Here is a 24,776-nt window from a genome sequence, read left to right as displayed (position 1 = left end):
CACAGCCGACTGGAGCAGGCTGTGGATCTGGAGCAGGACTGTGGATCTGGAGCAGGACTCTTTTCTGGCATGGTCTGGCAGAGGTCCTTGCAAAGATTCATATCAGTTCTTTACCTTTTTTTACTCCACTCCTTGGAGGGCTGTTTAGTATAGTACAGACATCCACAAGTTATGAGGCAGCTCAGCTTTATTTGCACCATTTTCTAAAAGGGAAGATAAAATCAGAGGGAGAAACAGAGTTATGAGGCAAAATGCTTCATTGCAAATCAGTGTTAAAGGGGAAACTGATGTTCAGGAATCCCTGCAATCCTGAACCTTACTGTCTCCTGGAGACCACCTTGTTTCTGTGTTGTGCAGGGATGTGGGAGGATCCCTCCTGTGTAGCTAAAATGTCCTTTGGACTTCCCAGAGCCTGGAATGGAGTTCCAGCCTGCATCTGGACAAGCGGTTAGAAGTCACGCTGAGTTCAGAATTCTTGTCCTCATTTCAAGTCTGCCTACATGCTCTTATCTCTTCTAAAGGAACTAATTCCTAGAGGTTAGCAGAGAAGACAAGTCTACTGAAGCATTAACCCCTGCATTAACCCCTCATGAAGCAGCACATACTCCTTTGCACAGAGACTGAAGTCACTGGAGAGCATATGTTTCCAAGTTTGCACCCTCCCATCTCCCAGCACCACTGTGACTCCAGCCAGCCCATTATAACTTGTCTCCTGTCAGCCCCTGCAAAGTTCTGTCCACAGAGAGAGTCTCAGCTCTCTCCTTTGAGGTCGTGTTAGTCCTTTCTTCTTCGCTGCCTCTGTGGGCTGCATTTTCTTGCTGTCCTATTCTGTTTTTCAAACCCACTTCAGCAATGAATAAACAGCCTACTATGTAAAAGGCAGTTGGGTGCAAGCTGGTATTTATAAAACAGAAGGTTTCTTCTGCCTGGAGCTATTGGCATGCCTATCCCAGCCACATTCCCTAAGACTAGGATCTAATATAAGGGCAAAGACAGGTAAGAGCTTCTCTTACTTGCCTTCAGTCTTGAAGATAAGAAGGTCCCCAGTTTGAGAAGCTAAGGAGCTCTTGGTTTGTGGCCTTAACGCCACCTGTCTCTGCAGGTGGCCAGATGGGTAGAATACCTCTCTTAGCTAGCGTCTGACGGAGATTTCCCTATGTAAGGAGAATTTTCAGCTACCTTTTTAAAGGACTTATTATGCCTTTAGAGGTAGCAACACCACAACAGTTACAAGCTGCAGCCTAAGTCTCTGGCCCACTTACCTTTGGCATGATATTTGTTTTAGGTCAGGAGCTCTGGTAGAGGTCCACAGATGGTGCCCAGGAGTTGTGATGAGCACAGGAAGGCAGCCAGGGAGGAAGAACATGCTCCAGAACGTTTTATTTTCGGGAAAAATGACAAATGATTTTTCTCCATCTTTTCTAAACACACCATTTGGCTTAGGATGGGAGTCCTGTCTACAGACTTTGTCCATTAAACAATGACCCCAAGAAATCTTGGTGTCTTCCTCCAAAAATCTTTGAATCACAGGGGACTGAACTGTTTCATTTCAGCTTACCAGGGCACGAGTCAAGTATATGGGACTGGAATACAGTAAAAATGAACTGCAGAGAGCAATGTCTATTAAAACAGATTTCATTTCACCTTGTTATCTGTGAGACAGTGCTCCCTGTAAAAAAGGCAGGACAAACCTGCTCTGATAAATATGATCAGATGAAATAACTTATTACACAGTCTGTCATCTGGTTCAGTGAGTCACATGCAGTATCTCTAGAAAGTTGGTAACACCCTAGAAGTCACTTACTTAATACATATTTAACTGAGGTCTGGTCTCATATTTAATAGCAGCTCCAACTGCGCTTGCATGTCAATCTAGAGAAGGGTGGGGAATGCCAACATGGGCCTGAATAGAGCACTAATAACCCTTTAGTATCCATGAGGCCTAAGAAAAAACCAGCAGAGCATTTGTAGCTAAGGCTTATTTGCAAAGTAATATAAATGTGATAAACAAGACACCGTGCTGCAGTTGTATGGGATGGCTTCCATCTGAGGACAACATTCAGAAGAAGCTGTGAGTTCCAAGTGACCAGCTTCAGAGACAAAGACTGTCTTGAGGGTTTCTGGATAAACACAGTTAAGCTTCAGGATGCTTTATCTCCTCAGAGGGAGGGAGCCCAAATGCTGCAGTGTTTTAGACAGCTGGAACAGCATTTGCTGTGTGATCTGAAGTGTTTAAGCACACATGGGCTTTGTGGTGTTTCCTGCCAATCTGCAAAGTATCAGGGTGGTGACTTGCAGTGTCAGGAGCTGGGTGAAGGAGAGGAATTCCCCAGTGGGCGTAACCTAATTGCTGTCCTACATGGGCTGAAAGGCTATGGGGAAGCTTTGAAATGTCACACTGTCCCTTCCAATAAAATAAATAAATGTATCTGCCCCATCTTTGTCTTCCAGACAGTCTTGCACTTCCTTCTTCTCTAGCTATACACCCGAGCTAACAGAAATACTCCCCAAGTTCCCCAACTTGCCCCAGCTGTGCAAAGCAGGTGCTGTGACAGGGGAGTACAGCATGTAAGGACTGTGCCCATGGACTGCCCTTTCCTCTGGATAGCTTCTCCCCCATGTGCAGAGGTCACTCTTCAGGTGATGTACATGTGCCCACTTGACTCTCTCCTGGAAAACCTCATGCCTTCTTAAGGGTTGTTCTTAAGGGTTGTTCACACCCATCCATATGCATACACGTAAGTAGCATGATAACACATTAACACAGTTGTGACCTATGATAATGACAATGAAACATGAAAGCCTCTCTCCTTGTCCTTGTTTTTCTGGCTTGAAAGAGCAGGGTGTGAGTCTCTGAGTGAATGGGAGAGGGGTAGGTGCTGTTTTTGTCAGCTTAGCAGCCCTACTCCAGCACTGACAGGGCAGCTGCACTACAACTGCTTGTATGCAACTCAAGAGCTTCAAGTCACTTCTGACCCGAGGAGGCATTTAGTGACACTAGTAATTGTTACTTCCTTACACAAAGCAAACAAAAATAGCCCTGCACCAGCACAATCACCTGCTGTGGTTTACCCAGGCGGAAAGGAATGGGCTTGATGGCCCGGCTGATGCTGCTTTGTGCTTTTTGGGTGATTAGGGACATTTGAAATTTTAAGACAGTACATAAGCGAGTTTCCTCTCTTGAATGTGTACACTCCACACTAATCATGGGGACTGTCTACCTGGAAGTCTTGTGGAAGGAAATAAATTGGAGTGCTTTTACGTGTGTAACTAGCTGTGCACAGGAGAGAGACACGCAGATGTCCCTGCGTGGAAGGGGCTGGGAATGTGGCGGGGGAATGACCCATTGAAGACGACTGGGATCTGTAAGGGCACAAACCAGTCCCCCAGGCGTTTTGCAAATGGCTTCCTTTATTCAAAACACCACGATCTTGAGAAGTGAAAGGAGGCAAGTGCTATTTGCAGCAGAGCCAGGATTTTTTTGCCTTGTTGCAGGCAGGACCAGCTGCGTTCCAAACCCGTGACTGCAGCAGCCATGACCCCTCCGAAGGGAAATCTGAGCCCGCGAGCACTTGTGCCTGGGAGGGCCGTGCTCTCACGTTTCTCTGTTTTGTTTTGGAGCCTCTGATAAGTAATGGGCTTGCTTTTTTCCTTCCTTTTTTTACTTTCTTTCTCTCCCTCATTTTTTTTCTCTGAACGTATTTCCATAGCCTCAAGGAAGGAATCAAAAAAAAAAAAAAAAGAAAAAAAAAGGTTCTGGCATGGGAACAAGTATGTTTCAAATTACAGAAAGGACGTGAAAGGTTCAAGAATTTGAGCCCTGACTCCGCCTGTGTCTGTCTCCACCCCCTACTCCCCCCGAGAGTCGCATTGTGGCTTTTCCACTGCGCCGCACAATGAGGTGGGAGCGGGAGCATCCCGCTCGGCGATGCGGGCACTGGGCACAGGGTGCCCTTGTCGGGCCGCAGGCGCTGCGCCAGCCCAGCCCGCCCCGCCCCGCCCCGCCCGGGCTTCCCGCACCCCGCCCGCCTCGCCGGCTGCTGCCTGCCCGGGTTTCCAAGGCTTTCAACCACCCTCTTCCCAGCTCGAAGTTTGTTTTTAGCTCGGGTTTTTTGTCTCCTAGGGTGTGCATGTGTGCCTGGGTGTGCACAGGACTTTTTCCTTCCAGTGGTTTAGCTTATCCCAGGAATGTGCCGAGGACCCACTTCTGAGGGCGGAGCGCCCTCTGCTCGGTGGGAAGGAGGGAAAAGCAGGCAAAGGTGCAGCTCTAGGGTGGAGAAGCAAGTTTCCTGCTGCTGCTAAGGTGTAGACAGAGGAGCCGTGCACGGGCACATCCGTGCCCTCGCGGTGACCCCAGCGCTGTACAGCGCCCTCCAACTCGAACCGCCCTGCTTGAGTCCTCAATGCGCGGACCCGGTGTAGCTGGCTCCCATTCCAGCTCCCTAAAGATGGGATGGGGAGAAAGAACCGGCAAACAGGAGTTGAAGTGGCTTGATCTTGCCTTACAAGGGAAGATCATACATGATTAGATATGGTCTCAGTCCCTTATGGAAGATCGTATCCTGGAGATCTTCTCCATCATAAGACCACTTTATCCTATGGCCCCAAATGCAAACACAGACCATAAAGGAATGCACATACTCAGTTTCCTGAGAGGAGGATCCAGTGAATAAAGTTACACAGCAGGACATTATTTTATCGTCCTCCTGTAATATGATACCCCCTTCCCATGAGGCTGTGAAAGCTGGCGTATTTGTCCCTTGAGAGATGCACAGCTAATAGCAAGTCAGTGGAGTAACTAAGGTCTTCATGAAGTGTCTGGAAGAGACAAGGCTACCAGAACAATCTGTGCAGTCTGTGATGTGTCTGACTGCCATCTTAGCAACCTACAACAAAGAGAGTGTCGAGGAACAAACTATGGATTGATTGCATTTTCTGGTAGGCCAAATTCAGAACGCAATCCTTTAGCTGGGCTCTCTGGATTAAGAAACTATGAAAGAGCTTCAGTATTGTTGATAGATAAGGACACACCCACTTAAGAAGAAAAGAACAACTATAACATAAATCTGCAGGAACTGAAGTGTCCATTATGATCTTGACCTTTTCCAGTGGCTTATGAAAACCATTATCACCAGTCAATTGACTCAAATCTGCTGCTTCATGATGAAAAAATTAAATTTTGTCCTTGCAAATTTTCACTCCATCATCTCTTCAGATTCTCTAATGTTACCGTGACAGATTTAGGTGAGAGACTTAAGCATCCCCGTTGCACTCACCAGTACCTTGTATATGGCATGCTCCAATCTCATGATGCATTATTTCATTCATGGCTGCAGATGCCCCTTTGCATAAGGGGCATGTCCACTGATATACAGTGGACACGTTGTGATATATCATTATATGGATGGGAGGCCACTGGAACAAAGAACTATTGATCTAAAAGAGGAAGACTAGTATCACTGTACCCTCTTCAGCAGCCCGTGAGATTTCTCCTTTGAAAATAAAGCCAAAAATCTGTAGGTCAGTTCAGCTAGACAGATCAAAGATCTTCAATGTGAACAAGCTGAGATAGTTTGGCATCTAACATTAGTCTTTATACTTGCTCTGAGATTTCCACAGAGTCTGATTAGTGATGTCTTTATAATGCAATGATATGTTGTCCTAAATGTTGTGGTGGTGCCTAGGAAATTAGTCTGAACTGTGTCTCATTCTGCTGGATGGGATCCATTACAAAAAGATGATTTCCCTTGCAAGAGATCCAAAGGTTCATCTAAACTAGCTAACACATTAAATACTCTGGTGTGCATGCCGTGTTTTCGAAACATGTTACTTAGACAGTGTTTTCTTTCTAATATTGAAGAGTTCTGACAATGTCACTTGGCTGTGTCACTCTCATGAGCTAAGAAAGATACAGAGATAGTGTTTAGCCAGCTTTCTGCACTGTCTAATTTTGTGCTGGCAGGCTGAATTCCTGAGGTATGTTAGATGAGTCTCAGAGCTGCCTTAATTTATGCTATCCAAACCATTTCCTTCTGCGCCATTTCACAGGTGCAGGATCAGCAGAGAAATTCATGTTCCACTTCCTGACCGCCCCTGCTCAGTGTCTACCACAGTTTATCCCTGAATTCTCAGCAAGGGGACAAATGCTGCCCCCAAGCTTGAAAAAGCTTTATTGATCTGAGAATGCTCAGAGAGATTCTGCACAATACAAACTGCAGCTACACCCCTCCACCACACTGCTTGCATATGACTAAAATTTTCACTAACACTCTCAGTTTTTTACTAGTATTTTAGTTGCATCAGGTCACATAGTAAGACAGAAGGTTGCATCTAGTACCTTCCCAGAGATCCATTACCTTTTGATTTTGTTTTCAGAAAATAAATATTTTATATTTATCAAGTCTTTCTGGAATAGAAATTTGGGCCTCAACTCTTTAGCTGAAAGAAACCATCGAATCTCCCTGCAAGTTTTTCCTGATGTAAAGGTACCACCTAGCTGCCACATCTTTGTAGAGTCTGGAGTTGAAGTGGACACTCAAATAAATAAAAGCCACACCTGCTGCAGGCCAGTTCCCATCTCTGTTTGATTATGTTGTTTTCTTACAGAAGATTTTTGATGGCTGTAGCTAATCTAGAAACTTAAGGGCGATAATTGGACAAATTAGTTTAGTTAGGCATCTGATTCTGTGCAAACCAAAGTTGAACAATAATGCGTGACTAATACACAACAGCACTCTGCATGAGATAAAGATGCATGTGTAACATATGCAGCACAAACCCAAGACACTGTGGGAAGAAAAGACAAAGATATGGAACAGTATATACATGTGCTACTCCTCTACTCCAAAGTGCACCCTTTTCTGCAGAACAAAAGTGCCATAGGGACAGTGAAGCAGGACCTTCACTCTCTGCCATCAGGTACCCCAAGATCCCATTGTTCTCTGTTCCTTCTTGTTCCAGTCTGGAAACTTCTCACCTCTGATCGAGCTTAACTGACCATAGAGTATGTTCCTGCTGATAAGCCAAGAGCCTCATTTTAAATGAAAATCTGGAATACTGTAATTCTCGTTCTCTGTTATGTAACAATAGTTGCAGATCATGAAAAAAAACCTTTTTTTTGGTGCAAAATATAAAATCATTAGGTGTTCCCAACTCCATGGCCTTAATTCTGAGCCTGCATATGTTGTTATTTCATTTTATGCCTCCTAAGCTAAAAAAAAAAGGGACTCAAAAAAGGATTTCTTGGGGCTGAGGGGGAGAGAGAGGCATGGGTATTTTACATTGGCACAGCCAGGAAATGGTGGATGTTGTGTCAACAGACTTGGAACCACTGAAGAACATCCTAGAAGATTATGTGTTTTGAACAACAGTCCCCTCCAGAAATGCTCTGTATCTACACTCAGGTCTGTGGATCAGGTGTAGTAAGTTCAGTGGGTCCAAGAGTCTTAGTACTGTCCTGCAGCAGTGACACCTCTCTGTACATATGGCACATGTGGACCAACAAGCCATGTCAGAGTTGGTACACACAGTTGTATGTACCAGTTGTCAGGTATCTCCAGTCCCTCAATCACCAGTGAGTCCAGCATAAAACGTGTCACAGCCACTGCTTATGGATCCACCAGTCTCAGGAGCAGGATGCTGGAGGAACATTGTACAACAGTTAAAATTATGCCCCTGCTGGTGGTTCTTCACAGGAAAGCAGCAATGGAGTAGTTATGGAACGAGCAGCTCTTGTGAGACCCCACCTGGAGAACTGCATCCAGCTCTGGGGTCCACAGCACAGGAAGGACATGGACCTGTTGGCACAAGTCCAGAGGAAGCCATCAAGTTGATTAGAGGGATGGAGCACCTCTCCTATGAGGAAATGCTTAGAGAATTGTGTTTGTTCAGTCTGGAGAAGAGAAGGCTTCGGGATGACTTAATTGTGGCCTTCCAGTACCCTGAAGCGAGCCTACAGGAAAGCTGGAGAGGGACTTTTTATAAGTGACATGGACAAGGGAGGAATGGTTTCAAACCACGAGAGAATAGGTTTAGATTAGATATTAGTAAAAAATTCTTTACTCTGAGGGTGATGAGGCACTGGACAGAAACTAGATGATGATGTTTAAGGTCGCTTCGCCATTGGCTGACCCCACGCACAGCGGCTCCGCGGAGGCCGCCGTGCCGCGGTGTGCGGGGCCCGGGGCGAGCGGGGCCGGCGCGGCACCGCCGGGGCTGCGCTGACACCTGGCGGCGACGCGGGCACGGCCGAGCCCCGGGGCTGCTCCCGCCGAGCGCGGGGTCAGTGGGTGTTCTTAGCAGGGAGTGAGCTCGAATTGTACAGTAATGGGCACCGGCCGCTCTCCTGCCCTCTCCGAGCCCCACTGATCAGCAGTAAGGTCCTGCGGGTTTGGTGTACGCTTCTATGCTGGCTTGGGCTGGGGTAGAGTTAACTTTCTTTACAGTGGCTAGTACGGGGCTGTGTTTTGGATTTGTGCTGAACACAGGGTTGATAATATTGAGATGTTTTTGTTATTGCTGAGCAGGACTTGCTTAGAGTCAAGGCCTTTTCTTCTTCTTGTACTGCCACACTGGCGAGGGAGGGGACACAGCTGAGACAGGTGACCCAAACTGACTAAAGGGATATTCCATACCATATGACATCATGTTCAGCATATCAGTTTTGGGGGGGAAGAAGGAATGGAGAAGTTTGGAGGGATGCTGTTTGTTTTCCCAAGTAACCATAACGTGTGATGGAGATGGCTGAACACCTCCCTGCCCATGGGAAGCACTGAATTAATTCTTTGTTTTAGTTTGTTTGTGTGTGCGACTTCTGCTTTCCCTATTAAACTGTCTTTATCTTAACCCATGAGTTTTCCAGCTTTTACCCTTCCAATTCTCTCCCCAGTCCCGCTGGTGGGTGGGTGAATGAGTGGCTATGTGGGGCTTGGCTGCTGGCTGGGATGAAAACACAACAGCTTCTATGAAAATATACATGAGTGCTTAGGAATAGTCAAGAAACATTAATTACATTTCAGGCATGATTAAGAAAAGAACAGAAAACCCCACAGTGCTATCCCCGCATGTGCAAACTGCCCAGCATCTCTAATGCTTCTCTGATTCTTCATCTCAACACCCCCCATATTCCATATGTGGGGGCACTGACTGCAATCACAAGTAAATTCTGGAAGAGTCACAGGCATCAGAGAACACAGACTTCCTGGGGTAATGAGCTGAAGCCTTCTGAAGGTGACTACTGAGCAGACATACCAATACCATCATGTCAACAATCATCTTGACCTCTGATTAGGCACTGGAGCCATGTGAACTCTTACCAAAGATTTTCAAGATATTTCAAAGTTTTTTTTCCACATAGGAATTCCACTGGGAAACAGAGACTTACCGGGTTGCAACTAGCTTCTTTTCCTTTTCACAGAAGGCTGATCTTCCCAAAGTGGCCAATATTCCCCAGTTCTCCAAGGTCCTTGGTTTATACTCTATGTTGGCAGTTGCTCATGTGGCAAAATGTACTTTCTGTACATATTTACATTTTAAAGATTATATTTTTTAATAAATATTAAAATATGCAAGGTTTTAATTCCTTTGTAAGAGCTATTGAAATATATCTTTTAATGTGGATTTAAAAAAAGATCACTATCTAAGCCATTTAAAAATCTGTTATGTCTTCCATCTTTCTAGCATATTTTTTCCCATGGGGATATTAAATAAAATTTCTATCACCTATAACTTTTTAAGCAATATGAGCTATAGTTTCTCATGAAGTTTGTTTTTTTTCTTTTCTTACAAAGGTCCCTGTGTCAGATGTCCTAAACTGGTAGGAGATGACTGCGGGGCCCTTGCTTCAGTCTTCGTCTTGTGTGCATTACGTCAAAAGGAGATAACGTGGGTGTTGTAGTTTCCCATTTCCCATTTTTTGCCTTCATCTTTGCAAGTAAGTTCATCACTGTCAGCATACAGAGCAAGACAGATTTGGTAACCAGGTCCAAAGAACCAGTCTTTCTTTAACAGAAAAGGACCAGACTCTATAGGGGCCTGCAGTGTAGTGGAACATTAACTTTATTTCTACATGCAATAACCTAGACTCTCCAGTGTTGGGCCTCCCCAAGGCCAGAGCTACTCTGAGCTTTCTTTCAGTGGTTCTCACACAATCTTGCATTGTCTGACCTCCCTCCTTGCTTCATTTTTATGGCTTTTCCTTCTTTTCCTCCTTGATTTCCCCTTCCACAAGTTTCTGTGCTGGCTTCTGGTTTTCTATGTGACTGATGGAGAAGAAGGAGATAAACCAGTATTAATCTAGTAAAGTGAACCTTCTCTGTCAGGTATCTTAAAGCTGCTGAGAGGATCTTGAAGAAACAGCCTGAGGTGGGAACAGTAAGGACAGCAAAGGTCACAGATCTCTTTTCTGCAAGGTGGATATTACCACTTCACACATACTACAGTGCTAAAATGCATCAAGAAGCTAGATAAGCTATATCTGCTTTTCCCCATATATCAACTCAGCCACATTAAATGGCACCAGATGAAGTCTTTGCCAGCCGTTGGATTTCAACAGTTTCATCTGCTTACTGCTTAACCACAGTTGTGTAAGTTGTGCCTGAAGTACTTGGGAACTCCGTGTAACCTCTGATTGAAGATTAACCAGTCTAAGGCACATCTAGCACCTGAGCATGGGTGCTTTTGGTATGGCACTGATATATGCAAAGGAATAAAGACCAAATGCAACAGAATAATTTGCTTGTCTCTGAAAACATTAGGAGGCTAAGAGCAAAACTGCCCCATTGCTTCTAGCCTTAAAACTAGACTACAGCATATACTTAAACCCATTAGTATATGCTGAGGATGGGAATATTTGGGCATGATTAACAGGGCTTTCAGCTGATGAGTCATATGTCAGAATTGACTGAAAATCTAGGGGGAATTTTGGGTCCAATGACAAGCAGTTTAGCCTGCAGCGACTGACAGCCTCTGAGGAGTTTGCTGCTGAATGCTCAGGCTCTCAGAACTTGGACACGATTGCTACAGGCACTAAGAAGAGGCACTTTCAAGAGAATGAAAAGTTCTGTAGTTTGAAGGCAAGTTTCCAGGGAAAACTAGGTCTACTAAGAAGAGGGATCAGAGAGCAGTAAAAAAACAAGAGTCCCTGAGGATAGAGGAAAAGTTCTGAAGGCACAGATATGCTGTTGTTGCAAATCTTACCCTGGCTTCAGGGGGAGGACAGTGTTGAGCTGATGCTTCTCACACAGGCTAACGAGAATGAATGAAAATGCCATTCAGCTCTGAGATCTCTGCACTCCCACAGCAAGTTTATCAAATAGGAAAATAAGACTAACTTCTAGTTTGATTCAACAGAACTTCTAAGCATACAAGGTGTTTTTTCATCTACCTTTTACTTAGGTAAGTAATGGACCAGTGAAAACCATATGTCCCTTCACATCCCAAGGTGAAAAAGGTTATATTTATTTAGTGTTGAGCCAAATTAAAATAAGAAAGACAAGCCAGGACAGTAAATGGAGTCATTCACATACCTATAGTCCACAACTGCTGTCTGATTCCGGTCTAGATTGTGCACTAGTTCCCCAATTTGGACTCAATCCAGTGGGATGATTTGTTGCTAAGAGAAGAAGAGAAGTGCTAGGAAACCTGGGTAATTTTAAGCAGAAAAATCCTCATATCAGAGTGGGGCCTGGCTGTCTTTTAGTGGGTGAGCAGATGGCCTGATGCGTGGTGGAAGGGATGCAAAAAATCCAGAGTGGTGGTGAGGAGGCAATTTCACTCTTTTTTCTTTTTGCGTTTTTTTGTAAAAGAACATCATGGCTGGCTGACTGTTGCTACTGATCCCAGGCACCATGCTGGTTCTGTCAGGAAGAGAACTGTCTTTTCCATTGTACAGGTGAGGGTTTAAATGCTTTCCCCCCACACTTTTGCATAGCAGTAAGACATAAGTATCTATCAATATCCTATATACCCCATACAAACAGTGGATGTCTGTCCATTGTCACTGATGCCATCTGCAATACTTATTGGGTGTCACAACACTTTCGTTGGTCTCCTTCAAGGCTTAACTTTGTGATGAGTGAATTTTGCCTTTTAGCCTGAACAGTGTCACCAGAAAGGCTGGCTGGCGGCTGTGCTGCAGCAGAAGGGTTCTAGAGCAGTACCCTGGCAGAAGAGGATTCTGGCCATGCTTTCAGAGGCACACCTGTATCATGGCTTTCCAGAAGGCTGCCACAGGAATCTTCATGTTTCCGTTCTCATCAATAATCCTAAAAAAGTCTCAGAGTTGTAGGTTGTGCTCTTTCAAATAGTTCTAATAGAAGCAGAGATAAAACATGAGCATAACCATGAAACAGCCACTGATACCTACTCTCCCCTTATTCTTCCATCTGTCACCCTGCCTTTACTCAGCCCATCACTGAGAGATATGAGTTCTTTATTCCTTACACAGTCACCACATTGCCAGAACAAAGTCCTTTTGTTCAGGTTAATCCCATTCTTCTCAGTTATACCTTCTTCTCCTGCTACCTTGAAATGAGACTCAGTAGTAAACCTGTTTTTTTCTGATAATTACATATGGTTATTTGGTCTTCATCCCAGTAGCCACTGCTTGGTTAGGCTGTCTAATCGAGACGGTTCTCTCCCCCAGGTCTCTAATCACTTTAGTTACTCTTCTCTGCATTCCACCTCTGTTTGAATGGGGACACGCTGAATACCATAATGGCTATTAAAAACTGCAAAGTATGATAGTGCAAGTGTCACTAGCTGTGAAGCACAGCAGCACTGTTTGATGTGAACTAACAGCCCAAGCTTTTGCTTAAGTTCATCCCAACCCTTATCTACAGCAAGACCTCACCCAATTAGTTGAAAATCTGCACAGCAGTTAAGAAACACAGTAAAGCTGGTAGTACAAAGGTGTTATTTAGCTCAGCAATGCTCAAGTGCTTGCGTTGGCTTCCGCAAGGAGGACAGCACCATCTGCTGCTATCCATGGATACTGCAGACCTTGAAAAGCTACGTAATGTCTATTTAGGACAGTATTTGCTTGTAATACCATATCCTATTTTTCTGAAGCACATTAATTTTGATGCTAAAGCACAACTGTCAGTGAAGTGTTCTATGAAAGTCAGCTGTTGTGGTGGGCTTGTGATGAGGAATAAACATTAATTAATCAATTAATGTGTTTTACACAGCAAGCAAACATCTATTCCCATTCCTTTTTTCACCCTCCCAGTGCTCTCAGGTCCCAAGGCAATAGCTTCTTCCGAAAAGCAAAGGATTTGCTTAGTCAGTCTGCGTGAACTGAGATATGTGAACATCATGACTGTCTTTGTAAATTTACTTTTCTGAAGGAACTTGGCTGAATTTCTGACTTGAAATAAAGCTTGCCTTTCAGCCTCCATCCCTCCAAGTATTTGGGGCATGTGTACTGTGTACAGGCAGTAAGGACCCAAATTCAATAGCTCACGTGCATAATTTCCATGGGATTTGGATACTGTTGGGGATCTTGATGATACAGCCTTCAGCCTCACTGTAGATGACATCTAGTTCAGGATGCATTTGACACACCAAATCCTGCAACTTGATGAAAGTTTCATTCACCAACTCATTCTGGCACACAGGGTCAAGGAAAGTGCACTCAGCATGGACACCCAGAGAACAACAAAGATTTTCTTGTATTCACAAATACATTAACCATTCTCTCCTACAGATGCTGCCTTCTGCTATCTCTGCTCTTCACTTTCAGGAATACCATGGAGGTTTGACCCTAAATAAGTGTTCATCTTTCTCTTTTTCCATATCTGAGAGAGAAAGATCTACTAATTTATGCAGAAATTAGCTTAATGCAAGGTAGGTGGTCATCACTGAAGATCTCTTATTTTTGGTGATTCAAGTAATTCATGTTCATCTCTGAGACAGTTCTCTCCATTCTGTTAAGATGCAGACTGCAAGTTGAACAGTTAATGGCCTAAATGTGCCATAGAGCTCTGCAAAAATGAAAAGCAAATCACTCAAGATCTTAAAGGATTAGTATCTCCAGCAATATAGCTTTATAGCCCAGACAAGAAAGATGATCCTATCTGGGGAGGGTCCAGGTGTCTCCAGATGAAAAGAACTTTTCTCAAAGCTCTCTTTCAGTGTGTAACTGTAAGAGGAAGCTCCAGTGAGCAGTAGAAGACCTGATATTTGTTTTTTCCTAAGAATTTCAAACAGGGTAGTGACAGCTCAGCATTTCAGAGCTCACATTGTAAGTTTTCTGTTTTAACATTTACTGAATGGGGAGCAGCACAGTGTCCCAATTTAGAGGTTTGGAATATTAGAAAGTAAGCTATCAATGCAAATAGTATTGATGTCACTGTAAATTATTCTTCTAAATTTAAGTTATGAAAAATGTGCATTTGCCTTGATTGATCTTTTAAAGACATGACTATGATTTTGTTCATGCCCATGATGACAGGGGAATTGTTTCATGTATTATGTTAGTTATATACTTATTTGTTGGAAATTTCAAGTCAGTTCGGGAAATTCATGAAAGCTTCTGTTTCTGTCATTGTGGAAGGTTTCCACATGCATCAAGCACTGTATCTTTTTCCCCAAAGTTAATTTACAAAGTTTGCCAATGCATTCTTACATCTTCTTTTTAGAAACTTAAAATCCATTTTTCTTAAGATCCATTTACTGTGTAGAGTAACAGCTCTTGACTGTTACTACTCAATAACAGTCTTGAACCAGTCTGGGTTCAGCTGGGTTTACTACTTTTCATTCAGCACCAAGGGTTTTATGGATGCAGAGTGGCTCTCTGAAGAAGCCATTCAGACATCCTTGCACCATGCACACTAGGAGAGTGACCTAGTCCTGGGAATGAAACACAGGAAAGCCCAAGCTGGCTCTGCTCTCTCCAGGGTTGCCAGCTTGGCTTGAGCCCATGACAAAGCTGGTGGACTGCCAGTGCCACCTCAGAAACAGCGTAGCCAAAGCACGTGTCTGGCCTAACAAACCATGCTGGGATTGGGTGGCACCTGGAGGGAGCCAGCCTGGGTGTTTCTGCATATTTGACACAGTCAGTCCAGTTCAGAAAAACAACACAGACAGCTGAAAAGCAACAGTAATTTCTTTTGTACTGTGATGCGGAAGATGAGCATTTGTTGGCTACTTTGATTCACAACTTTTAGAAAATGTTTGATTGTCAGTATCTGCAAGTTGGAACCCTATAAAGAGTAGATTATGAAAAGAATGTGGGGAACAGTCATGCTTAGAAATGTTGTCAGAAGGAATAAACTTGTTAAAATATGCCTTTCTATTACTTTACCATTGCTGGTGCTGTCAAACCCATGGAAAGGTTTCTAGATATGATCCTTATTCCATATACCTCTTATAGACACAATAATTATTCATTTTTTAAAAGTCAAGATAAGCATTTATCCCTGAGAAAAGGGGCAGAAGAGGCTTTTGTTTATATTTTCCCTTGTTTCCTGTAAAAGATTAAAACCTCTACTAATTTCTCAAAGGTTTAAGACAATGTAAGGTTGTTGGCCCTGTATATTTACAATTATTCTGAATTGAAATGCAAGACTCCCTACATCACATGTGGAATGAAGTCTGGCAGACAGATTAGATGTTTGCCTACAACCATTTGATTGGGATACTGAAATGTCATTGTAAATTTATGCCATTGACCATTTATCTTGTGAAATGCCGGGTAACTTAGACTTTTTCAACGGTGAGATGAAGAGAACAACTCTTTAACCTTAAAAAGCAGAAATTCGTAGTGAGATTTCTTGAGTGCTTCCTCTTAAAGAAATGCATTTTAATAATTCCTTTTAATTTATCATATTTTAGCTAAAATTTATTACTGTTTCCAATTTTTTAATTGTTTAGGTTATTCGTAATAAAACTAGAGGAACCACATCTACTGTAATGCAGTCCTTTACCCCCATACAGCCTGTTTTAGTTTTCCTTTGCAGAATGAGGCCTGACTCCTTGCAGACTTGGAAAATAATTCTCTTTGATCTTAATTTATGCAGGAAAAAATCTTTACCCTAGAGGAACGCCTGTTCTTCAGATGATCTCTGTTGAAAGCACTCAATACTCTCAGGAAAGACTATAGGTGAATATTAGTTATTCTGCTTATTTTTAGTTTCTTTCTTTAATATACTAACCACAGGACAAAGAACGCATGCAGATGTAACTTAGATACAACCCATTACATGAGTGTCCAAAACTGCCTGTGAACTTTACTTTTACCTTGTTTCAAGCATGAACATATTATTTATGTCCCAAATGCAATTTTTGTGAAAATGCTCTTTCCTTTAATCATGCTGCTCCCAAAGGTGGGTGGGGGGCCCTGAGGCCCCTGACACCTTCTGTAACTGCTCCCATGAGGAATCAGTGCATAGATGGAAGTGCCAGGACTGGACTGATATGTGCCCGGGTCTTTCCCCTGTGTTGGTCTGCAATGCAATCCCTGCCCTCACTCAGGAGCATTTCTTAGAAGCAGCACATGAGGTTACAACAGCATGTGTTATGCTCCAGTGTTGTACAGAGTAGCATACTAAGATTTGTCCTCTTTGATCTCTTTTTCCTTCCTCACCAGCCTTTTAATATTTGATTTGTTTTAGGGTTTTTTTGTTGGTGCTTACTTTTTTTTTTTTTTTAATAGAACTGCTTTGCTTTCAATGCCTTGAAGCATCCATCTTCTTCTATTCCTCACACAGACTGACAGAGTATCAAAGCACTTCACAGTATCTAGCATCTTAGGCTACTCTGGAGGAAGACAGCTCTGGGGATGAAGAGAATTCATCCTCCAGTGGGAATTCACTCCTTGTTCTTGTTCTGCTATTACAAAATGGATGGGAGTGAAATGTGGTGAATCTGTAAGCACCTTTTCTTCCCATTCTTCAGCAGGGCTGTAGAAAAACTGTGGTCCCTTTCAAGGGGTGTGTCTGTTGTCTCACCACCTCTTGTCTCTGTTCCACAAAAGTCTGCAATGCAGTTTCCAAGTGGGGTTACCTTCTCAGTTTCTCTATCTCTTTGTGTGAAATTCCACATACCAGGTCCCTTACATCTGTCATGCAGGAGGATGTGATGTGGATCATGTTCAGTCATGTGATGGGGAGAGGCTGAGGCAATGGGCTGCATTTGAATGTGTGCTTTCTAGGAGGATCCCTCTGGATGGAGGTGTGTGCCTCGGGAGATCTCCCATACTGTTGGTTCCTATTGGCAGTGCAGAGGATCAGAGCTCAGGCTGCTTGTCAACCTCTGGCCTACGAGGTCTGGCTATCTGGCATTACAGGGTTGGCATTGCCAAGTGCATCTCTTAGCGTGTGAACATCATCTCTCCCCCACCTTGGACTTCATGTGCAGTCCCCATTCCCACTATTATAAAGAAAACTTTCGTTACTGTTGGCCAGCAGAAGACATGTCCTCCTTTAAGTCCTTTGTGCTATCAGCTCCTAAGACAATCTGTATGACTATGGAGAGAGAGGAATGCCTTGGTGTGAGCTAGTGACCTTACCTCAAGTCAGGTTAAGAGCCAGGCAGACAGACATGTTTATTTACATAATCTAAAACAGCAGTGCAAATGACTGATGGAGTTGCAGTGATTCACAAGGACAGGGGTGTCCAGAGACAGGCTTACATTAACAGATTTAAAGATTCCTCTCAAGCCATTTGCAGACTCTCAGGATGGTGATATTAGATCTAGCTGAGGATGCAGCTCATACGCAAGCTGACTTTACTGAGCTGATTTCCCAGAGTCTGATCTTGGACTGAGAAGACATGTTAGCTCTCAACCCTAACCTCTGAAGCCATCTTGGCTAGTTGTTTAGTTTTGCCCTTTCCAGGATTATTGATTCCTTGATTCCTAGAAGGCAGTTTTGGCCATTCTTTTTCCAGGACTTGATAATACTCCTCTGCTTTAGGTAGTGCTGTGGCATTGCCCTGTTGTGGAAATGACAGTTTATCCTGTGCTTGAATAAATTCTTAGCAAATGATTTACATTGTGAAGGAGGAAAACAGAGAGAGGGAGGATTTCTTATATTAATAGACACTGCCTGTTTTTCCCACTGTGAAAAATGGCTGGATTCTCCTTGCCACATCTAAAATATCAAGACTCACTCTGCTTATGTTTGATTAGCAGAGGAGAAGAATTCAGTTTCATATAGTAACTGTGCCCACCTGTATATGTGCCAGTGCCAATGCCAATTCACATGCATTGCACACCTCACAGTGTAAGTTCTACTTAGAGCAGGGTATGTGTGAATTCATTTGTGTCTACTGTGACACTGGGAGGGAGAGGACTTGCTGCCAACACTTGCTTCTCATTCTCAGAGAGAATTTCTCATCCAAATTTTCCATGTATGGGAGGTTGGATGGGGACAGATGGTGAATTTAGCTAACTTAAAAATATTCCTCCAAGAAACAAAACAGAAAAGAAACTGATTCTGCAGTAATCTCTGCTGCTCCTGCTTCAAGTGGGCTGGAAGGAGAGAAGAGCTGTAAAACCTTGAATTTTGGAGAGGCATTTTTCTAGACTAGGAAGGTCATAAGTTTCAGTACTGATCTCTGTGTTGCCTGCAAGCTTGTTCAAGCAGGGGCACAGTGCCTTGTCCCCACTTTAGTTTTAATTGATCCATATTTCAAAGACATGGACTTTTATTAGAAAGAGATACACATCAATAGAAATACTGAAACAGGAGAAGGAAAGCATTAATTAAACTAAAGGCATTGTGTTACTGCAATGCTCAAGGAACACTGGATGCTCACAGCACATGCTTGTGGCCTTTATGGTAGCAGGTGTGTTGAACACACTGGGGAAAGAAGAGCCCTCAGATATTCATGCAAGTCTTTGACAGTGTAGTAATAGCACCTGAGATTACTGAAATACTGCTTTGTTTGCTTTCCCTTTCAAGGGCTACTAGCACACTCTGGATCTCACTTTGTCTGAACAGACAGATTAGGCATCTTAATTTTATTCCTTCCTAATCTGTTTCTCTCGCTGTTTACTGTGCAATGACTAAAACCATTAGGGTTTGGGCTAAGAAAAACTGAAATAGCTCCTGAACTTTGTAATCAGAAGCTTACAATGAACAACAGTTCTGATTCTATGAGAGTTTAGTAGAGTGCAATTTTCTGCTTTATACACCCTGAGGGACTTGTTTTTCATCTCCTTTCTCTCTGACAGACCGCTCTGTTACTGTGTTTTCTCATCCTGCATGTGTGTTCTCATACATTAGTCATTGTTGCTAGAGTCACCTGTGGTGATGAGGGTGAGTCTGTGGACCATCCAGGAAGCTCTGAATCTGGGTGCCCTGGCTTTTGTAGTATGAACCAGGTCATGGGGCATTTTTGCTAGAGAAGGAAATACATGTTCCATCAAGTCCCCCAGTGCCTGTACTCCTGTGTCCTGGTTTTTGGCCAGGACAGAGTCAATTTTTCCACAGTAGCTGTGAGGGGGCAGACCCTGGAGGCATGTCTCCATGTCTCCAAGCGAGAGGCACTTAGCGGAATTATGCCAGGAAATCATGTGGGCATTGCCAAGTGAAATCATGCCAAGTGAGTAGCAGCTTCAAGATGAGAAGGGTCTGTTACACAGCCAGGGCTGCAAATGACCTTGGATTTCAGGTAACTCACCATTAATGCCTAAGCAAAGTATGGTGCAGTCTCCTCTCCAAAGTTGTTTCCTGGAGTAAAAAAAGTATGTTAACAATGCGCTGATCTATCCCTTGGTGCTGTGTTGGGGTCTGCAGAAAGTTGTGCTTTTAGGTAGAACCTCCAGTTCATCACAGTCCATATTTGGCTGTAAGAAGTTGTGGTGGGTTGACTTTAGTTGGACACCAGGTGCTCACCAAGACACTTTGTCACTCCCCTCCTAAGCAGGACAGGAGGGAGAAAATAACATAGAAAAAACCTATCTTGTAGGTCAAGATAAAGGCAGTTTAATAAAGTAAAAGAAAAGACCATACACTGAAGCAAAGGAAAAGATTTATTTCCCATCAGCAGGTGATGTCCAGTCACTTCCTGTGAAGTCAGGCTTCAATATACATAGTGGTTGCTCTGGAAGACAAATGTAATAATAAATGTGCTGCCACTTACTGTCCCCACTCCTCCCTCCTGTGCCTTTCTCTTAGCTTTTAGTGCTGAGGAGATGCCATATGGTATGGAATATCCCTTTGGTCAGGTTGGATCAGCTGTCCTGGCTATGTACCCTTCCAAGATCTTGCCCACCTTCAGCCTAATGGTGAGGGGGGATGTTGGAGAGATGTTGGTCAGATTATGTGACTAATACATCTGTTCTAGAACAAGCACCAATCACAAGCATTGAGGCCATGTTGTTGAGAACACAGCTGCGTTGGGCAGGGCACGTCTCAAGGATGAAAGATCACCGCCTCCCTAAGATCTTGCTTTATGGTGAACTTGCCACCGGCTGCCACAAGAGAGGAGCCCTGAAGAGAAGATACAAGGACTCCCTGAAACAACATCTCAGCCTTGGCCATATTGATCAACATAACTGGTCTACTCTGTCCTCCAATCGGGAGGTCTGGAGGCACACTATCTTTAACCCTGCTGATGCTTTTGAGAAAGCACGCAGGATCACTCTAGAGGAGACAAGACAACGCAGAAAGAATCGTGTCTTGCAGAATATACCACCTAAGGAGTCTTTCTGCTGTGCATTTTGCAACTGGACGTGTCTATCTTGTATTGGCCTTTTTAGCCACCAACGTGTTTGTAACAAACGTGGGTAGAGCCCTTCCCAAATCTTCGTTCGTGAAGCCCAGCCATGATACCTCAGTTTCAGATCAAAGGAAAATTCCTACCAGTTAATATCTGAAAGTCTTGCATTATTCCCTTAATTTATTTAGAAAAGTTTCCCCATGTCATATTGGAGAATGAAAGTTCCTGACCAAAATTTTTTTTCCGTTGGCTAAGCATAAAGTGGAAAGACTTAGTTATGGTAGTTATTGTTACATCTGCTAATGAGGATAGCACTTCCAGACTCACCAGACTGCCATTACATACACACTTCTGCTTTTCAGAAGTTTGTACTTTTTAAAAGTAGCACAGCACAAAATATCATGATTTTCAGGATGTGAATGTTTTTGCATGGGAACAGCCACTATTTGGTTAAAATCTTAATGGAATGAATTTGTTTTCTTTCAGATGATTGAACTTGATGAGCAATAATTTTGACTCACAAACTGTGTCAGATGGGGTACCAGTTCTTGAAGGGAGGAATTCTCTCATAGCATCTCTGCTGCGCATATGGCTCCTACCAAAATGCACTTTTCTTCTAACTCTAAATGGATGATGGTTGTGTTGGACTGGGAGGACAAAAAGATAAACAGAGACATGCAAAAACATTACTGCAAAGTTAACAAAGAGGATAGTTTTCTTAGTTCAACAGTTGCTGGGCATTTCCTCCAAACCTTAGGAAGCATTTCAGGTCTTGAGCAAGACTGTGATCAGGGGATGTGACAGAGCCATGGCTGTGGCAATTGCACATAAAAGAGCTGTTTTCTTGGAGAGTAGGACTTTCTGTTGCTTTGTGCCAGCCTGGAGACCCAGGTTCAGGTCCCAGCTTCAATTCGGGCATCTTGGGCCTGTTCGTTGTTGGGTGCAGCACATACCTATGCAGAACCCAGAGTGGGATACCAGTCCCTCTACCCCTATCTGTGGCCCTGTATGGGTTAGGAGAACTGAGGACTTGTGACCCATGGAAGAGCATCAGTTGCTCTTGGAGTTACTCCATGAAAGGCCATCAGTTGCCACACGGAACATTTCCTGTGCAGAGGATTAGAAACATTAGGGATACTCAGAGTTCCAATGGGGAAGATACAGGACTTTTTCTCCCACACTGTGTACTCAGTGATGACTTCCAGGCCTGAGAGAGGCCTAAAATTCCTACTGTTCTTGAGAACAGTGGCTCCACTGTTACTGGCTACTCACCACCATAACACTAACAGTGACTTTGACACCTTTGAGTCCTAGACCATGGTGGTTCAGATATATAAAAGGCTTGGCCAAACTTTGAATCAAGTGTAAGACAGGCACCACCTTCATCAGCCTGCATGCATCTGCAAAGGCCTTCCCAGGTTCTACAGAGAAAAAGTATACTGATGAGTGGTGCATTAAATGTTGTCCCTTCTCTTTTAAATAAATTAAGAAACTTAATAAAATTAAGAAACACTATGCAAAACCAGTACAATTTTACACTTTAGGGGTTATCATCCCCTGGTTCTCCCCATCCCTTTATCCCAGACCTCCAGGCATTAATGTGTCCTCCTTTCTTCTCCATTTGGCATCCAGTGACTTGCTGCAGCTTTTCACCAGTCTGCAATGTGACTGAACTTTTTTTGGTGTAACTGAGAATTCTTGACATCGGGGAAAAACATTTTCATCTTTTTTTTTTTTTAATCTTAATTGAAGCACACAGCTGATATTGACAGCAGAAGTAGGGCAGCTCAGAACATTTTGGCTTACAACCAGCAGGAAGGATCCCAGCATTCTCATCTTGGCCACTGGGTGTTGTTGACACAGCTGCAGCGAGACATATCAGTGCAGCTGGAGGCTGTATTTCCACAAAAACCTGTCATTTGGATTTCCTTCATCAAACCCCATACTTAGAGCTCATATTTCTCCATGTTGTTATACGCATTCAGTGGTCTGACCTCAAGAAAAATTCCCCTCTCATCAAAGCCATTTTCAGTTCAGTTTGAAGCCTCTAACAAAACAGTCCTTGTTCTTGCATTCTTATGTTTTTGGATTTCCCTTCCACTTATAACAGGTTAGAAAGTTCTTATCCTAAATTATGGATAAATCTTACTGTTACAAAAATGACTTGCTTAGCCAGAGGACTGACTTCATGAAGCAGAAAATAAAAGGAGAGCCACCAGAAAAGTTGAGGACGGTTGTGGCAAAACCATGGTGTGCAGACCCTAAGTGCTATGCAGTGTTTCATCAGGAGTGCACAAAGAGGGCTGCAGTCCCATCCCTGGTTTCAGATAGCTGCTCCTGATGCCCAGACAGTGGTCTGGGCTGGCAGTATTGGCTATTAATGACTAGAGGAAAGAAAAAGGAACAAAGAAATAGCTGTAGTGTGTAGAGAGCAGTTGAGGGAAGATACTGGACATCAAAGGGAGAACTCTTAAGGGGAAATTCATTCCTGCCTCTGTCTTTATCAATTGCCAGACTACATGTGGTTGTCAGAATTCTGGCAGGATTGTGTCCTTGGTCTCCATTTTGAATACATACCAGTTAGTAGGTACAGCTCTGGCTGTCAGGGGAAGGATAGTGAGAGCAGATGGTCAGAAAACGTTCAGCTTCAACCTCATGGTCAGTGTCAGGGGCTTCTGTGGCCTTCTCTGCTGAGGCATCAGTCAGAGACACAGATTCCTGAGACTCACTGATTTTGACATCTCTTCATTCTAGTCTGCCATGAAAAAGATTCAGTTTGTCAATGCAAGCCCAGCAGAGATGTGACTCCTGGGGTGTGATAGATCTTCCACTCCTCTCACTGAAGCCCCTCTTCAGCATGTTGCAGATGTACTCCTGCTGCATCTCTGCTTGGTGCCCACCACTCCCTGCACATTGTATGCATGTGGTGCTGGCCCCAGTGTGGGGATAGGCTCACTCTAGTGCTTGGAAGTGTTTGAAAAAGGTCTTCTCAAATTCTTCAGCCCATGTGCAAGGAACTCACAGTTCTCCCACATTAGGTCTTTGTTCCCTCACAAGCTGCCTTTCTCCCCTTTCTCAATTTCTGAGCCCACCAGCCAAAGCAAATTTTTCATCTTCATCCCATTTCTCCACAAGTGTACAAGCCAAACCCATGCCAGCTTCTCCTGCCGCTCTTGAACTGACTCACACTTCCCAGGCACTGTTGGCTGACTTTCTGATCAGACTGGGAATGCTTTGCAGTACTCTTCCTGAATGGCAGAAGAGAAAGCATTTGAATGGTACTGTCCATTGGGACTGAAAGTAACTAGAATCACTGGGAGTGATACAGCTTCTCTTGCCCACAATTCATAATTTATTTCACAGTTAGAGAGAAAGAGAATTTGAAAAAAATCCTTTTTAAGAGGAATAAATGCATAAAAAATAATGAAGTGTGATTTTGCCAAAATAATTTCTGGCTAATAGCGTAATACATATTTTTTTCTTCTCTAAATCTTCCTTTTCATTCCTTGTCAGTGCTTTTACTGCCTTCTTTCCTTACTGTCTATTTCCATTTAGAGCTCCAGGCTGTTGACCTGAAATTTTGTACCCTTCCTGGGTGTCACCTAGTACTGATGTATGATGTGGAGCTTGCAGTTTGGCTGTTCATTCAGACCTATGTGAGGGGAAGACCGGCCAGCTGGCATCCACATCACCACATTTCAACCAGCCCTGCAGCTGCAGCTCCTTTATTAAGACCTTTTCCTTCTGCCAGACTTTATTTTTCAAATGATGGGTTTACTTGCATTACTTTAGTGTGAAAAAGACAAAAGAAAGGGTAAAAATAGGTCTAAATCCCATGAAAGAACTCATGAGACAAGTCATATGCCCAGTACATTAGCCAGTCCCAGCCAGTGGACTGAGTCTTCTGAAGTAGATTCAGAAGTGATCTCTGCACTTCATACTCTATTTAAATAAAGAAAAATGAACCAAAGAGAGAACTTGTCCCACATATGTCCCTACCTTACAGTAATTGCATTATTTTACAAGTAATTATATATATAACAACAAAGGAAAACAAGAAATTAACTTGTAATGACTGACAGGCCAAAGGAGTTTTTTTAATTTTAAGA

The 24,776-nt window shown here is 43.4% G+C and overlaps 1 protein-coding gene across 1 annotated transcript; it reads right to left on the bottom strand.

The window, feature by feature from the left end:
• Positions 1 to 10,183: 10,183 nt before the first annotated feature.
• Positions 10,184 to 24,044, bottom strand: LRRC74A (leucine rich repeat containing 74A). Its single transcript, XM_039389675.1, is given in 7 exon segments — positions 10,184 to 10,259; positions 11,526 to 11,611; positions 12,200 to 12,307; positions 13,463 to 13,494; positions 13,497 to 13,605; positions 21,189 to 21,314; positions 21,940 to 24,044. Coding segments are annotated over 7 exon segments (720 nt in total). The 5' UTR covers positions 22,123 to 24,044.
• Between the last annotated feature and the right edge of the window lie 732 nt (positions 24,045 to 24,776).

Source organism: Pipra filicauda, unplaced genomic scaffold (assembly GCF_003945595.2).
Source record: "Pipra filicauda isolate LSUMZ 115617 unplaced genomic scaffold, ASM394559v2 scaffold75_size2874737_pilon, whole genome shotgun sequence".
NCBI classification, from domain to species: Eukaryota; Metazoa; Chordata; class Aves; order Passeriformes; family Pipridae; genus Pipra; species Pipra filicauda.
This window is presented reverse-complemented; position numbering and strand designations above follow the sequence as displayed.